This window comes from Onychostoma macrolepis, chromosome 05, assembly GCF_012432095.1.
Source record: "Onychostoma macrolepis isolate SWU-2019 chromosome 05, ASM1243209v1, whole genome shotgun sequence".
In the NCBI taxonomy this organism is placed as follows: domain Eukaryota; kingdom Metazoa; phylum Chordata; class Actinopteri; order Cypriniformes; family Cyprinidae; genus Onychostoma; species Onychostoma macrolepis.
Genome location: NC_081159.1, coordinates 34,760,237 through 34,778,903, shown reverse-complemented (window position 1 = coordinate 34,778,903; position 18,667 = coordinate 34,760,237). Strand labels below are relative to the sequence as shown.

The 18,667-nt window shown below is 36.6% G+C and overlaps 1 protein-coding gene across 1 annotated transcript; it reads left to right on the top strand.

Annotated features, from left to right (window-relative positions):
* Window positions 1-187: 187 nt before the first annotated feature.
* Window positions 188-18,649, top strand: LOC131541617 (aldehyde dehydrogenase, mitochondrial-like). Its single transcript, XM_058777481.1, has 13 exons — window positions 188-366; window positions 3,887-3,991; window positions 5,858-5,998; window positions 6,633-6,712; window positions 7,605-7,716; window positions 7,849-7,977; window positions 12,593-12,706; window positions 14,018-14,120; window positions 15,924-16,108; window positions 16,282-16,446; window positions 17,574-17,731; window positions 17,836-17,950; window positions 18,257-18,649. Exons 1-13 carry the CDS (start codon window positions 256-258, stop codon window positions 18,287-18,289), a joined length of 1,551 nt encoding a protein of 516 aa, XP_058633464.1. The 5' UTR covers window positions 188-255; the 3' UTR covers window positions 18,290-18,649.
* Window positions 18,650-18,667: the final 18 nt, after the last annotated feature.

Sequence of the window (18,667 nt, the reverse complement as noted above, 5' to 3'; positions counted from 1 at the left end):
GATTTGCGACCTATTTTCGTTGCTTGACATTCCGAGTTATTTGTTGTAAACGCCGCTAATTCTGGTAATACTGATATAATTCTGCTGTAAATGGATATACACCGATTGTGAATAATTATAGTGTCTTACGTAAACGCGCGGAGGTTGATTGGTTTTATGGCATTATTTTGCTCGCAAATATCTGGCAACAAGCGAGCGCATTTCTGCTCTTAAGTCCGAGCTCCTCAACAGTCTCTTAAAGGCAAGTGAGTGAAAATGTTGCGCACCGTTTTTTCCAGAACTTTTCCACAAGTTTTCCGTATTTCAGCATGTCAGCATTCAACGATTCCTGCACCGAACGTTCACCCAGACGTTCACTATAACAAGGTAACGACCAAATTCTGAGACTTCACATGTTTATTCAAACATGTAGAAAATGGCATGCATGTATGTTGTTCATAATATAATTCACATGTTTATTAAATTGTTTGCAGACTTATCATTACTTTAAAGTAGCATGACATAATTATGATCCTGTAATTGCTCTGCCGTAGAGTTATGGCGATTGCATTTAATGTAAATGACATTTTGCAGCAGGTTAATGAACTTGGCATGTTTTCAAACCCCGCTTCCATCGAGAAAATGCCATTCCTGGGGTTTATTTAACATATATAATATATAATACAAATTTACTTAATTTTACAACGCAGTGCCACAAGTGTCATAACTGGACATACTTGACAATCTTTTTATGAAACTTGTGAGGTGTGATCCATATTTTGCTTGTATAATACATTTATAAAAAGAATGGATATCATTTGTTTGCAAAAGGAAACATAAAGCTAAGACAGGAAGTGCATTTTTCAACTGACTCTAAAGCCATATCATTCTCACAGTTTTTCTAGAAATCGCATTTAATATGCTTATTACTGACTAAGAAATTATAATAAATTAAAATTACACCAAAATGTAAAACATCATTTCTATTATTTTACTTAACCTGTTGCATTATGTGCCATTGGTGACCATTCAAATATGGAAGAAACGGCACTTTTCAAGTTTTTTTTCTTCAAAGTTTGCATGCCTGTAAGTATTAAACATATCTCAATGCCCTTTTGGATTTTGGGTCTTAAAAAACTTTCCTTTTTGTATCTTCATTTTTAAGGCCCTATATGGTTTGGTTCCAGAGATACTGGAATTTTAATATGGCTCCAGGAGTAAGTTGTTAAAAATGTACACATTTTCAGTGGTCAAAAACCAAATGTGGGTCAATTTGGAAAAATATGATACTACTTTTCTTTTAAAGAGGAATTTCTGAAGAACAAATAATGTTGAAACTAGAGGTGTATCTCATTTAGTTCTGTCAAACAACTGCATTGAACATACCTGTCTGAGTGCCATAAATATTCTTTTTCCAAAGTTTGCATGCCTTTAGCTCAAGAAGGATTAAAGATATCGCAATATGATTTTAGATTCTAGTTCTTAAAAAATAAAAAAATTTTCTTTTGGAATCTTCATTTTCAGGGCCCTACATTTAGTCACACAGATCTGGGGATCTCAAAGAGGCTCCATCTTCAGATTGTTGAATTTTACCTATTTTTGTATATAGTCTCCCATAGCCAGACCTTCAGACTGACAGAACTTTGGCTGTTTTGAATGGCCAAGGCCTGCCCAAGAGGCCATATGACTGACAGGTAAAGCAACCAATCACGTTTAGTTTTGCGCCGGGTCATATTTAGGGGCGTGGAGTGTAAAACTCTCGGACATATTTTAAAGATTCTATGCCGTGAACTTTAAATTTTTCACATACTTTTGAAACTCCAGCGTTTAGTTGATCAGGATAAGCGCTCGTCGTCACCGTTGTCAGCTTTCTTCTTTCGTGAGGAGGTTTGGCTCCACGGCATTTCTGTTTCCAGGCGGAACGTTAAAGAACACGACACGCACGTCTCCCGGAAATCCTGTATAACTCAACCAATCCGATGGCGACTTCGAAACTCCTGAAGTGTTTCCAGATAAGTGTGCCATATGCATCCAACGTTCAGCCAATGTTCCGTGGTTCCTTGTATTATATTTAAAGCATAATATAATTTTTTCCAAAATTTGTGTGCCTGTAGCTCAAACTGTTTTTTTTTTTTTTCTAGGCTTGATTGTGTTTATGGAGTGCAGTCTAACATGTGTTCATGCTTCATTTTTTTTAAAAACGCATTATTTTTCATATAATTTACCTGTATTCCACACTGCTCTGTCTCTTCTCTGACAAACGCCTCGATTATTTCCAGTTTTTAAGCCCCTCCCTCAGAAATACGTGATGGGCTCTGATTGGTTAGCTGGCTCAGTGTGTTGTGATTGGCTAAACCGCCGAGCGTGCGTCTAAATGTCCCGCCCCTCAGCTCAGCGGCATGTGCTCCGGTTGTATTGTAAACAATGGCGTCGTCTATATTGCTTATCAAGTGACAGGACTAATCTGTGTTCCACATGTGCACATAACCAATCTGTGGGAGCCAAAATTCCTGCTGGTTGGTAGGGGATCAAATGCTTATTTGACTTACTAAAATGTAAATCTTTTTTTAACATTTGTATTCTGCTTTTTTCAGGATTTTTTTGTTTTTGTTTGATATTCTGTCTCTATCAGTTAAAATAAACCTACCATACAAATTATAACCCTTCTTTCTTTCTTTTTTAAGTGGGCAAACTTACAAAATCAGCAGGGGATCAAATAATTATTTTCCCCACTGTGCGTGCATGCGTATTTTATTTTATTTTAAATACATTTTATTTCAGCTATTTTTCCAAGCATCATTTCTCATTTTCATATAGCTTAACTTGAAATAACTAAAACAGAAAAAAATTGTAAAAGCAACACTGTAAATAAAAATAGGTGGAAACAAATTTTATTTAGAAGCTAGTCAATTTCACAATTAATTACAGAGAAATAGCAAGTAACGCATTGAATTAAACAAAAGATTTTGAAGTAGAAAGACTGAAAAGTATTTTCTTAAAATGTAATCCAATAATCTGTTTTTTAACTTTGAAAAACAAATTTAATAAAGTGTATATAGACATATTTGAAAAATGCTAATGCTTGACAAATCTAATAACACACAAAATGTTAACTAAAATTAAAATGACAATGGAAAATACAAAAATAAAATGTAATACAATCTCAATGATACCAAAACTAACACTGATTACATGAGACAATTTTACAGAACTGTTAAACTTATTGTGTAGAGTTTTTTTTTTTTTTATTAATCATCATTAATTAAAGTTATAGGTTCTTAATCTAGTCTTAATCAGGATTTGGAATTACAGTTATTAGTTTGTGTGTGACAAAACACCCTGAAAAACGGATACCTTAAAAACAGATTTGCATTACTTGATTCCAGTATGTTTGTATTGTTTGAAATTAACAATTAAAAATTATTGTTTGATTTCACATATCTTTTATGACATATTCATATTTTTATTATTCTGATTAATACAAAACTGAATTAAAGGGATTAGTCAGTATTTTGATGGTTCAATGAATGCCTTGTTTGTCTTCTGTTCTAATGAATTATTAAAAAAAAAAACTGAATCCTGACTCTTTAGACTAATCCCATACTACTCCTAACATACTATTTATTTTTTTTTTTTCTGGAATATACTTGTAACTATGTTTTGACACTTATCATAAGATTATTTCATGATATAGTATCACATTATCCATATTCATATTGTATTTTTCCTGCATATCATGCAGCCCTAGTTTTAGCTGTTGTAATTTATTGCCAGTGGCATGTAAATACTTGCTCTCTTATGTTTTTGTCCATTGATCTGCAATGTGAAAAAATACCAGTAAAAGTTGACTTTGACTTCAACATTTTCAAATGCCTGAGCATGTCAATGTGTCTCATTTTCTCTGCAGATTTTCATCAACAATGAATGGCACGATGCAGTAAACAAGAAAACTTTTCCAACCATCAATCCTGCTACTGGTGAGGTTATCTGCCACGTCGCAGAGGGCAACGAGGTAGGTGTTTGAATTTTGAATTTTAAATTCAAAATCCAAGTACATCTGTGCCAAATAAAAATGTCTTAAAGCAGCTGGTCTCAGCTGGTAAACTCTTGGGGTTTTGGACTCTTTTCAGCTGGTCAGGTTGAGAGACTGGCTGACTATCTGGTTAAACCAGCTGAGCATCAAGTTTTTTTTTTTTTCTCTATACAATAAATAGAAAAGGGCAAAGTCTCTTGAAGCAACATGATAGCTTTGTATGAGGAATAGACCTAAATTTAAGTTTCACTCCAGTGACGAATCAAATATGACAGGCCAAGGGCTGATTATTTTTAGTTTTACTGTGGTTAATGTGTTAACACATGCCAGGTGGTCTATAGAGTTTTGCACCTTTGCACCTAGATTGCACCTTTCATGACCTTTCAGCTACACTGCAAATCTGGATATAGAAGAACAGAACCATCCCATACCATACAGTAAAACTGCACATTTTAGAGTGGCCTTTTATTGTGGCCTGCCTAAGGCACACCTGTGCAATAATCATGCTGTCTAATCAGCATCTTGATATGCCACACCTGTGAGGTGGATGGAGTATCTCGGCAAAGGAGAAGTGCTCACTAACACAGATTTAGACAGATTTGTGAACAATATTTGAGAGAAATAGGCCTTTTGTGTACATAGAAAAAGTCTTAGATCTTTGAGTTCAGCTCATGAAAAATGGGGGCAAAAACAAAAGTGTTGCGTTTATAATTTTGTTCAGTGTGTGTATATATATATATATATATATGTGTGTATATATGTATGTGTAATTTTCTTAACTCAAATAATTTAATAAATTTTTAAAATATTGTAAATTTATTTCTGTAGTGAAAAAATAAATTTTCAAAATCATTGCTCCAGATTTCAGTGTCACATTATCCTTTAGTAATCATTTTAATATGCTGATTTGATGCTCAAGAAATATTTCTTATTATTATCAGTGTTAATTGCTTCATATTTTTGTGGAAACAGTAATTTTTTTTATTTTCTTTTTCTGGATTCTTTGATGAATAGAAAGCTCAAAAGAAAAGCATTTATTTTAAATAAAAAAAAATGTTTCTTGAGGAGCAAATCAGCATATTAGATTGATTTCTGAAGGATCATGTGACACTGAACACAAGAATAAAATATATTTTAAAATATACTCCAATAGAAAAGTTATTTTAAATGAATATTTCATAATGTTACTGTTTTAACTGTATTTCTGATTTTAAAAAAATGCAGCCATGGTGAACATAATAGACTTCTTTAAAAAACATATATATATATATATATATATTTCACCCACAAAAGAAGTAACAGTTGACAATAGCTATTGACTTTTATAGTATACTGTACTATGGAAGTCAATGGTTACCATCAACCATTTGATTACCAACATTTTCAAAATATCTTTCAAAATAACTTTAATTTGATTTGATTCCTCACCTGTGTTTGTTTAACAAAACCTCCTCCCTGCTCTCACTGATAAACATGCATCTGCTTGACTTTCCTACGCCAACATGGCAGATATAAACCAGGAGCTGGGATTAAAAATAGCTGTGCATATTTATTTAACACATCCCAAATAGCCAGCCTTAACTGAACTAACGTTACCTCACAAATATAATGTAATAAGCATAACTCAATAAAGACACTGCACAAAATACAGATATCCTAATGAGTTCATTTCAGTGCCAGTGTATATAAAGTAATGCTGCCAATGAAGTAATATGTCCTGATAGGGCAAAGTTGCATTAGATGGCCTGAATCATTCTCACATCAGCCATGGCCATCCATATGGAGTCTTGCATGGCATTTTCATGTTTCTCTCTCGTGTTGTTTTTGTTTTGTTTTTGCTTGCAGGCGGATGTGGAAAAAGCTGTCAAAGCTGCCAAAGATGCCTTCAAGCTTGGGTCTCCCTGGCGGCGCATGGATGCGTCCCACCGTGGGTTGCTCCTGAGCCGATTAGCAGACTGCATAGAGAGAGACGCTGCATATTTAGCTGTGAGTCACTCAAACAACCTTTGTCCTCGTTGACACTGAGCTGTTTTATCAAATGTAGAAAACAATGCTGTCAGTATGATTCAGCAAAATGAAAGACCAACAACAGAATCAGAAAAGGGGCCCAATTATATGAATTATACAATTTACATCTGAGCATTTCAGCACATTTTTTCTTACTCTTTCACTCACTGCTTGCTTAACTTCATTTAAGAATTTATTAAGAAATGGTACAAAATTCCAAAAACGTATTTGAATAAATACATGGATGGCCATTACAGAACACAAGGAAATATTAAAAATGAGAACGCCAACCAGATTACATATTCAACTGCAGACAAAGCTGATGAATGCCGAGAGTCTAATAAGAGTCTAAATACTTTGTACTAAGTACAAACTGAAGTTGTACTACTTCAGTATTAAGTTACAAAGTATTGTGTAAATTTGGAAAATATAATTTGGGGAGTCCATGTGATTTTTGATATTTTTGGTTCCTTTCTATAATTTCCACACTGTTAATTCATGGGTCCTGTCATTTTGAAACGCATCGAGTATATACAGTATATCAGCACTGATTTATACTTGATCTACAATAATACCACAAGATGTTAATATTACTTGTATTTCATTTAAATAGGAACTAGAGACTCTTGACAATGGAAAACCATATGCAGTCTCCTACACTGTGGACGTGCCCATGGTGGTCAAATGCTTGAGGTGAACTTGATATGATGAATATCATAATATGAAATCAATATGATGAATTGTCCTCCACAGTGTTTGCTAGTTGAAACTGAAATTAGTGTATGACATTTCCTTAATAATTGCTTTACATTAATATCACATTGCATTTTAGTCTAATGAAACCCCTTTCTCGGAGTTGCATAATTAGTGTCTTGCTTTTGCAAATTATTAATCACATCTGAGCAGTTCCAGCACTAAAAAAATATTTAGACCCAAATTTAAGATTTGTGTAGGCCTATTTAAATTGCAAGATGACACAGTTTCACCTTACATTAATGAACTTAATGTGATGCATATTTGTCAGTCATACATAAATTAAACAGGATTTCTGGGATGGTACTAATAAACTAATAAAATGTGCTTTAAATACACAATAGCCAGATTTATCTATCAGTATCATACATATTTAACTAATTAAAATTACAGCTGGCCATAATTGAATCATGTTCAATACTTTTTGTGTAACATATTTATTGAGTTTTTACAAACATCTTTCCCAACAACGTATCCCAGACAGGTAAAAAATAAATGTTCAATCCTTTGAATTAAATAAATGTAACTCTTTTCACAATGAACAGATTTATGCTGATTCTAAGCAATTTTAATTGCATTAAATGCATTTTGAAAATATAAATGTTTTAAATAAAATCAAATAGTTAATAAATTGATTTTAGTGCAGAAATAAATATTTTGTTTCATTTAAGTGTTACTGACAAATATGCATCACATTAAGCTTGATTGTTTGTTAAAACTGTGTAATCCAAATGGCTAGAAGTTTTATATGCAATTCAAATACATAAATCTTTAATTTAGGCCTGCCTTTTTTTTTTTTTTTTTTCTCTGTTGGGTGTTGGTTGGTCTGTAGGTATTATGCTGGCTGGGCAGACAAATGGGAGGGGAAGACCATTCCCATTGATGGTGATTACTTCTGCTACACCAAGCATGAGCCCATTGGAGTCTGTGGCCAAATTATCCCTGTAAGTATATGCTGTGGAATTTTAGAATTGAATAAGTATTTGCTGAGTAATACCTTTTTTTTTTTTTTTTTTTTTTCCTTCTTTCTTTCTTTCTTTCACATGTCATCTTTGTTTCCTCACACCGTCCTCCAGTGGAACTTCCCACTGTTGATGCAGGCCTGGAAACTCGGTCCTGCTCTGGCCACAGGAAACACAGTGGTGATGAAGGTGGCAGAACAGACGCCTCTCACTGCGCTCTATGTTGCCAGTCTGATCAAAGAGGTGAATGGCTTACCTACAATATATGTGCACTTAAAATAACATTATACATAACGATAAAAGTGCAAGAAAATGTGTTGAGCGCTGCAGTGATGATATTTTTGTAGGCCAGCAGTAGTTCGCATCACATTGATTCCTCTGACTGGATTTTTGCATTGGCTTTTGGATTATTGGAGAGAATATGCTCTGTGACTAATGAAAGTTTTACTCTTACATGCTGTTGTTCATCATGATAATAACAAATAAGCACAGCTCTTATGAATTTTGTCAGTCAGTAGAACTAAATAGTCAGTAGAAGTAAAAGGCTAAATGTTGGCTATAAACAAACTACACCACAGACCCATATTACTTTAACATCACCACTGTATTCTTTTGATGGTCAGACACGTAGACGAGCTTGATTAGTTCTTTATTCCACCACCGCGTGCTCTCCCTTCAACATGGGACTACTTTCGTCACATAATAGGAAGTCCGTGACTTCAAGGAACATGCCACATAACTCTACATCCCCCCCCTCTTTTAGTAGGGAACAAAGTAACAATGCAAAAGACAAAATTAATTCTGACCAACAACATAACATATGAATAGCAGAGAAACGGGTGCAAAAGGGGGGAACACCTGACTGCATAATATCACCTAACATGCATAAAGGAACAGAGATTTATAGCACATTTCAGTCAGGTCATAACATAGTCTTTGAAACGTTGGTTAGGACGGCTGACTCTTCCAGAACGAGTCACCACTGAACATTTGCCATCTGTGGCATTGTAACAGTCCATTTTAGGGGACTGCAGTTGCTGAATGGACCCCTCAGAATTGGGTGGTGTTGCGAGTGCCCCAGCATCGGTCACTACTGGGAGATCATCTTCAAAGTCAGCTGGAGGGGATTCTGAAATGTGGAGGAGATGTCGCCTGTTCCTGATATACTTGGCACCTTGTGATGTAATGACATAGCTATTTGGTTGCTCGGCAGGGGAATTCACGATTGCTAGTCTGTAAGAACCACGTGCTGTCTGCATCCTGACGGTATGCCCTGTCTTGAGTGCAGGGAGCTGGTGAGCATTTCTGTCATAATAGACTTTTCCCCTCATTCTCTGTTTTGTGATGGTTTCTTTCATGTCTGTGTGGACAACGGGCTGAAGCATTGGCTTGGTCACCGGGAGGAAGGTCCGTGTTTGCCTAGAAAAAAGGCGTTGTGCAGGGGACGGTAAACCATCAAGTTTACAGCAGCAAGTCATCATGAATGGTCAGCTTATCTCTCATTGAGAAGAAGGGAGGAAGTTCTTTCGAGGTGGCTGGCCAGCCATTCCTAATCATATCAGAAAGCTGTTGGCATGTGTCATCTTTTTGTACAGCAGCCCTGAGTTCATCTATGCGACGGGAGGAGAGTACCTGAACAGTCATGACCTCCAGTAGGTCATCTGTGAGTTGTGGGTCAGATGTAGAGAGGTGGGCTCGGGACAAGGCATCAGCCACAAACCACTCCTTGCCACGTTTGAAGATAATATCCAGATGGTAACAATGCAGTTTCATCATCATACCCTGTAAGCGGGGTGAGGCCGTGTGGAGTGGCTTCCTTAATATAGTTATCAAGGGCTGATGATCGGTTTCTACAGTGACTGGGCGGCCGTAGATGAAGTCATGGAATTTTTTTGTTGCAGACACGAGGGCCAACATCTCTTTTTCGATCTGAGCGTAGCGTGATTCAGTGGGCGTGAGGGCTCGTGATGCAAATGCTACAGGCCGTCCTCGCTGTAAGCATACTACACCAAGGCCATGTTGAGAGGCGTCTGCCAAGAGGACCACTGGTATGGACGTATCAAAATACTGCAACACTGGGGGGTTTGTCAAAACTTGTTTCAGTCTTGCAAAAGCCTCATCATGAGTCCCATGCCAGCACCACTCCACATCCTGATGAATCAATTGTCTCAAAGGACCGGTGATGTCACTGTACTGGGGAATGAATTTTGATTGGTAATTTGTCATGCCTAAAAACTGCTGCAGTGCATGTTTGTCCTGAGGTGTTGGCATTTCACATACAGCTTTAGTTTTTTCAGGGTCAGGTTTGACACCATCAGCAGTTAGCAGGTGACCAACGTATTGCACCGAATTGACTCTGAATTTGCATTTGTCAGGGTTGAGTTTCATGTTAATGGTACGAATTTTGTTCAGTACCTGCCATAAGCGATCGTCATGTTCTTTGTTTGTTCGGCCCCAGATGAGAATATAGTCAACTACAATTTCACAAGGCAGTCCAACAAACCATTGCTCCATTGATCTCTGAAACGCCTCACTGCCTGTTGAGATTCCATATGGCATCCTCAAGAACCTGTAACGGCCAAACGGGGACATAAATGTGGTTAATTTGGATGACGCTTCATCAAGGGGGATTTGCCAGAAGCCACATTTAGCATCTAAAATGGTAAACACCTTGGCACCAGGCATATCTGCAATGATCTGTTAAATTGTTTTTAGGGGATGCCGCAGTCTGAGGAGGGCTTGTTAAGATGAACTGGATATATGCAAATCCTCACTGAGCCATCTTTTTGGCTGCAACCATGGCTGATACCCACTCTGTTGCCTCGGCTACAGGTGTTAACACACCCAGCTCAGTCATGTGGTCCAGTTTTGCTTTGACTTTTTCCTTCATAGCTATTGGTATTTTTCGGGGTGCACAGACTACAGGGGTCACTGTATTATATGAGACTGGATGATACACAACTGGCAAGCTGCCAATGACATCACAATCAAAAAGATCTCTGTATTCACGTACCTCTGGTGCTTCTTGATGTAGCATGTGCACATCAGGTCCCAGCTGAATGAGTCCCATAGCAACGCTATCCTGCAGACCGAGAAGGGGTTTTACATCCCGATCCACTACATGCAATGTAAATTCCCCACAGATGCACTGCAACACTATGGTTCCTTCAGTGTCAATTGTCTCTCCTCCATAAGCCACAAGATTGACTTTCTCTGCTGTGTTGATAGGGGTTGAAGGATTCAAACCATTCAGCATTCGTTTGGATATGACATTACATTTAGCGCCCGTATCAACTTTTACTTTCAGTTGGCCATTTCCATTTTTCAATTTTAGTGTTGTGAAAATCTCACCCTTTTGACTGCTGAGATCAACAGGGTCACAGTAGAAAGTGTCCTGCAAACTGTTATCTGGTTGTGCATCCAGCTCATGCATTTTATCCCTTTGCTGGGTCCTAGGCTGGTAGGAAGTCTTAGCAGCTGTTGGCTGTGCTGCTGACCTGCAGCATCTTGCGAAGTGGTTTAGTTTACCACAGTTGTTGCAGCGTTTGTATGCAAAACATTTACTTTTCTCTGAAGAATGATGGTCATTGCAGTTTGAGCAATGTGTTTTCTGCAGAGCACATACCTGTGTCTTTTCTAAGCTCTCTCATACTCCTCTCTGACTGTTCGTGCAGCAAGCATAAGTTAATAGCCAAGTCCAGGGTGAGGTTTTTTAAATTTTATTTAAAAAATTTTCACAGAGTAACTGTTTGCAAACCGTGTCATTTTCTATACCGCAAACTATGCAGTCTCTAAGGAGATCATCTTGCAGAGATCCGAATTCACATTTCTTTGCCAGGATTTTCAGCGTTGAGACGTAAGCTTGTACAGATTTGCCAGGTTTTTGAACAGCGGTATTAAATGTGTCTATCCATGATGATGTTTTTTGCGGGTAAACACAATTCAGAGAATTTAGTTAAAAGTACTTCTGGATCCTCATGATCTTCCCCATCTGCATACACAAATGCTTCAGGACCGGCTAGGTTTAACAGCGTGTAGGCTTGTACTTTCTTTGATTTATCTGACCGGCCCGCATAGCAGTAGATGTGCCATTCCTTTTCAAACTTCCTCCAGTTATCGGCGACGTTCTCATCAAAAACCAATGGGTCTATACGGCGAGGTCCCTGGGCCATTTCATCCCACTTCTGACACCATGTATTCTTTTGATGGTCAGACACGTAGACGAGCTTGATTATTTCTTTATTCCACCACCACGTGCTCTCTCTTCAACATGGGACTACTGACGTCACATAATAGGAAGTCCGTGACTTAAAGGAACATGCCACATAACTCTACAACCACCAGCTTTTGACAACTTCTTCAGTCTTTATTTTAAAACATTTTCCCTGAAAGTTTGAGTTAGAATAGATCGTAAGTGTGTGATTATAAACACAATGAGGCTGTGAAAGCGACTAGTGAGTAGATGAGTTTACCTGTTCGGTGTGATGTTTGATGTCCCAACAATCTATATAGTCACTTGTTAGCCACCATCTTTTTCAACACTAAATCTGATGTTTTTTATGTTGTAGAATAAAACATGAAAATATCTTGAGCTTGTGTTCACCACAGACTTTTAGGCCATTCAATGACTCAGTATTTCAGAACCAGAATTGCTAAAATGTGAACTTGTTTCCAGATTTTAGCCTACAAAAATAAACCATCCCTGCATCATCTCTTAAGACCGTGTACAGTATAATTAATGATAAGAAGCCTATAATAGTGAAGCCATACTGAGTGCACTGTTGAAACACTAACAAGTGCACATTGTTAACGTGCACAAGATCACTGTCATTTTGATGATCATCTTGAGTGGTTACAGGTGGGTTTCCCTGCTGGTGTCGTCAACATTGTCCCAGGAATGGGTCCCACAGCAGGGGCAGCCATCGCATCTCACATGGATGTGGACAAAGTAGCGTTCACTGGCTCCACTGAGGTGAGAATTTTCTTCAGTAGTGGATATTTCTTGTAAGTAAAGTAGTATGCAAAAGTCTTCTTTCTGCACTACAGAAATTATACTTAAACCAGTTAACAAATTTCTGTCAGCATGGGCCATACCATATGTTGCTTTATGATATTTGCAAACTTGTCTAGAAATTTAAAAAGTGCACACTAAAGTAAAATATATAAATAAAACGAATGTTTTTTGTGAATAATCTACTGCGCCTGAGACTAATTTATGCACTTTTTAGTCAGAATGCCCATGTGATTATTTTGTTATGATTATTCTGTCATGTCATTCCGAATCCAAAATCTTGGAAGAAACATCACTTTCAGTGGAGGGACAGAAATCTCTTAGGTTTCCTTAAAAATATCTTCATTTATGTTTGAAAAATGAAGGAAGGTCTTTTGGGTTTGGACATGAGGGTGATTAAATGATGACAGAATGTTTTTGGGTGGACTGTCCCTTTAATGTCAGTTATGACTTAATAAATAACAAATGTCACCAGGTGGGAAAAATCTGATTTGTTTCAAAATCTTGGTTCTGTGTGGGGTAAAGGCAGCCCAAACATGTGACTGTATTTTGAATGTATGTTAATATTAATCAAACAATAATATTGTCTTAATTAACTTAAGTGTTCATTATTGCTATTTACATTTAATAATTTGAAGCAATGTATATTTTTAATTATTTATTTAAAGTTATATTTATGGGGGTTTTATGCCGTTAATGTGAGAGGACAGTGGAGAGCTGACTGGAAAGCATTGGGTGGAGAGAGGGGAGCGGGGATCAGCAAAGGACCTCGAGGCAGGAATTGAACTCGAGTCGCCGTATGTCGACGCACTAACCACTGGGCTGAGTTATTAATACTGAGCTATTTCAATGCTAAGAATCTAATAATTTTTATGATAATCTAATCTTTTTCATTTCGAAATAAAACTTGAAATGACTTAAAATATGCCAGTGCCATTGTTTTGTCTCAGATGCATGCTAATAATGTGTGGGTTTTTTTTTTTTTTTTTGGTTTTTTCTCAGGCACATTTATAAAAGCTACTTAATTGTCCTGATTGAAGTATGGCATAATCATGGCTTAATATAAGCCCTGTATATGAAACCAGGCCTATTTGTAATACTTAACTTTAATAATGAAATAAACAACTGTGCTCATTAGCATATTAGCAGCTACTAAATATCGCTGTGGTAGCAAAGATGGCATTTGGTCAGCATACCTAGGCTTTCGAATTATATTTGCAATTTACAGTAAATTTGTTTTGTTTACTGGAGTGTTTTACTGTCGTTTTATAGGTAGGTCACCTCATCATGAAAGCCTCAAGTACCAGTAATCTGAAGAAGGTCACACTGGAGCTGGGAGGAAAGAGTCCAAACATCATTCTATCAGATGCTAATAGTGAGTTCATGCACCTACTGCATTTTATTAAACTATTGGTGTTTTATATTTCTCTGGCAAATTAAAAGGGTCATGATATTTTATTATTTTCCAACCTAGGTCCACCTATAATGTTGTATAATTTTGGTAAAGTTTTTACAGATGTTATTATTTAGTAGTACATAACCATTTCCACCCTGTCTCTATCTATCTAAAGGCAGTGCTGGCCTGTCCCACAGGCTATACAGGTGGCCTGAGGGGAGATATACATGTAACTGCTGAATACACATTCTTTGTTCACCATTGTCAAAATGCAGTCAGCACACGGGCGACAGAGTTTACAAACAAACAAACAGACACGCAAGGACCTCATCCTTCAACACACAAACCACACTGACGGTGACGACCACAAATAAATATAGCTTTCAGTCACCAAATAACTTCAATCACCAAACATCAGTATAAACGCATACAGTGAAATAATTAAATTATCTGCATAATTTATTCATGGTGCATAGCATTGCTGGTATACAGAGTACTGTATTGTTCAGCAATTTCAAACCTTTTTAGAAGTGCAGAAGTTGTCGGAAATGCACAAAATGGGTCACAGAAATTATTTTGTGAGCACTTGTGATGGGTTTTTTGTGTTTAAAGCTCATTTGGATAGCAGAAACTGCAGTTCTGTTGCCAACGGCTTGTCACGTTTTCTCTGGGCAATGAATTCAGAGACTGTCAACAACATAAAGCCAAAGTGTGCAGTGAGTTTGGTGGGGGGTTATGGAGAATTAATGGGGGAAAGTCACGTGAGAGGAGGCAATGCCTCCATCGTGATATGATTCGATATGACTGGTTATGGTCTGCTGTGATTGGTTCATGCGATAAATCCCGCCTCTTGAGGACTTTGCTTGTTGATTTATTCACATTCACATCGTCCCAAACCTGTATGGCTCTCTTAGAAACAGTAGAACACAAAAGAAGATATTGAGAAAAATGTTCAGCTGTGTTAGATCGGGTCTCCATGCCAGATAATTAGTCAGCAGCGTTGTTAATACCCAAACCCTGTTAACAGCAAGTCTTGTCTGGTATCCAAAAATACCTAAAACGAGTGTCATTCAAAAAGTTGACAGAGGAAAGCCCAAAGAAGAGTAGAAGCAGGAGACGAAGTGATGGTAAAAAAAGTAACAGTTTATTGAACAATCTTAGTTGCATATGTCTCAATGTTCAAACTTCGTCTGACCAACAATAAATTCAACATGTACTGTTATACCAAAACTGCTTCACAGCAACATCCCATTAACCTTGGGTTTCCATAAATATTCCCTCTTATCTATCTCGTATTCATGCAGACAAAACAGTTCATGAAACCCCACAAACATGAGATTGGACAACAATGAAAATGCATAAGCTAGGGAAAATTAATAAGAAATATGAAATATAGAAACATCATAAGTGAATAAACAACAAAAATACTTAAATGATAAATTATAAAAAATAAAAAAAAATCATATGAATGACTAATGATTATGTAAATAAATGATTATGAATGAATTAAAAAAACATGAAAATAAAAACAACACACACAATTTGCATGTGAGGATCTAAGGATCCTTCAGCTGTTTTTGCCAATAAAATCTGTACAGTCCAAAACAATGATGGACACCAGTCACTTTCATTTTATGGACCAAGACCTTTTTCAAAATACCTTCATTTGTGTTCCACAGAAGTAAGAAAGTCATATAGGTTTGGAATGGTAAAATGTAAAGTTTTATTCCTCATGTCATGACCCTTTTGATCATTTTAATGAAACTATATTTGCGTTTGCAGTGGAGGAGGCAGTGGAGCAGTCCCATTTTGCCCTGTTCTTCAACCAAGGCCAGTGCTGTTGTGCAGGCTCTCGCACGTATGTACAGGAGAGCATCTATGATGAGTTTGTTGAGCGAAGCGTAGAGAGAGCTAAGAAGAGGATTGTGGGAGATCCCTTTAACTTCAATACGGAGCAGGGCCCCCAGGTACAGTTCAGTCATAAAGCTATGAAGCTTTTATACTGTGTGAAGGTGCATGCGTGTTTGTGTAAGGACTTCCTGTTGACTTCTTTTGTTCTTCTAAGAACAAACGCATAACTAATGTATGAAGCCCTCGGTCAGCGTAGTGCACTAATAATTATTTCCTCTCTTTGCTGAAGGTGGATGAAGAACAGTTCCATAAGATTCTTGGCTACATCAGCAGTGGGAAGCGTGAGGGCGCTAAGCTCATGTGCGGCGGCGGACCGGCAGCTGACCACGGCTACTTTATCCAGCCTACTATCTTCGGCGACGTTAAAGATGACATGACAATTGCTCGGGAGGAGGTGTGTGTGCTTTAATTAATGCATTACTATGGAAAAGGCCTTTCCATTCACTTCATAATCAACTTTTGAGCTCAACACTAAACTTCTAGACGAGATCTAGTAGGATTCCATTCATCGTGCTTTCCGTAAGCCTCCAGAAATGTTTATTTAATATTTCCTGAATAAATAATCAGTCTTAACTAAACAATTAGTATTAACGACAGTGAATAAATATTAACATAAGTAATTAGTGTTAACTAAACACATTTTGTGATTGGTAAATGACTGGAAAGGTTGAGATTAGGAAATTAATATTTATTTATTTTTTGGGAGGGGGGGATTTTTCATTTTATGTCTTGTAGTTGTCTAAAGTTATTTTTATTAATTTTTATGTCAGTTAAATAAGTTTAAAGTTGTTGTTGTTTTATATAATAATAATAATAATATTATTATATTATTTCTTTTAATTGCTTTTAGTTTAAGTAAACTATAATAATCCTGGTTCCAAATCTGTATAACTTTCACTCATCTTCAGAACACAAATAGAAATGTGTTTTCTCTCATTTCTGTCCATCCCTTGAAAAGGTTCATAAAGACATTGTAAACATAATCTACATGAATCGAGCAATTTTGTCCAAATCTTCTGAAGATGTGATAACTTTGATTAACGGATTTAAATTTAGGCTTTTACTCTCTTAACATCAAATAAGGTAATGAATTTTGATAACAGGAAAAGGAATTTAAAGAATTTATTTATTTATTTTTTGATTGTATTAATATTACACGGATGCATACTTCATCAAATGCAGTACAAAGTTGACGTTACACAAATTCAGACATGGCATCACTTAACAACCCCGATATGTTGGGAAGATCACCAATCACATCTCGCCACAAATCACAATATAACCATAATAATATGAATAATATTGTTAGTCTTTTTTTCAGATTTACCTCAAAGGAGCTACTGTATATCTGCCATTTTACATACACACATAATATAACAATATGGCACAATTTATGCCATGTACACAGGGAGGTGAATAGATGCATTTCTATTTATATTCTATCTATTCACACCATTTTGCCGTAAGATTTTCATCCAGTAAAATGATATATAACATGCTATGCCCTTTTATTACTGTCAGATCTTTGGACCTGTGATGCAAATTCTGAAGTTTAAATCTTTAGAGGAAGTGATTGAGAGAGCCAATGACAGCAAATACGGCCTTGCAGCTGCTGTTTTTACCAAAAACATCGATAAGGCTCATTACATATCCAACGGCCTGCGCGCCGGCACTGTGTGGTGAGCATGTGATGTGCTTTATTATTTCAAGGGGATATTGGTATATCAGACAGACACCTTTGCCGTTTTCTGAAATGTGGTTTGTGCTTATTTTATTTTCTTAGGATTAACTGCTATGACGTGTTCGGAGTTCAGGCTCCATTTGGAGGATACAAGGCCTCAGGAATTGGTCGTGAGTTAGGAGAGTACGGACTGGACAACTACACAGAGGTCAAAACGGTAAGCTTTTGCTATCAGATACATAAAAGTGCACTCATTATTCATAATTCGCTATTTATTGTAAACCATAAATGCTACACTTGTATCTGTCTTATAATATCCATTTGCCCAAACTGATTTCCCACTGTGAATGATTACTTATTTCAAATTAAAAGATGCCAAGTAGATTATGCTAGTTTTAAAATATTTATTTATTTATTCATTGTTTGTTCATGTAGTGTTTTAAATGTATATTTAGTCAACAATCTCCATATTGCAGCTCACTAATTCTGTCTTTTATCATTTACTAACTCTATTCCTCCACAGGTTACAATTAAGGTCCCTCAGAAAAATTCGTAAATGGATGAATTCATTTAAGGAAGCCATTTCCTAATTATAAGAGCCATGCCAGTCATTATTAAAATGTACTATGATTCTCATGCATTAACACAATTAATGTGTTCATTTCTACTAAAAAATCATATGCGTTTAGTACAAATTGTTCTGTAAAATAAAGTTCTAACAGTCATGATTGGTTAGTCACATACAGTATAGTTGATTTTACAAAAGATATTGCTTGATTATCCACCAGACAAAAGGAGGGAAAATGTGTATTGGGCTGACTTCATTCTGTTTATTTCAAGCATTATATAGGCAGCATAATTACTACAATCATTTGCATGCATGTGCTGATTTGTGAAATAAATGCTTCAGATTTTTGGTTTTGTTCATTCATTC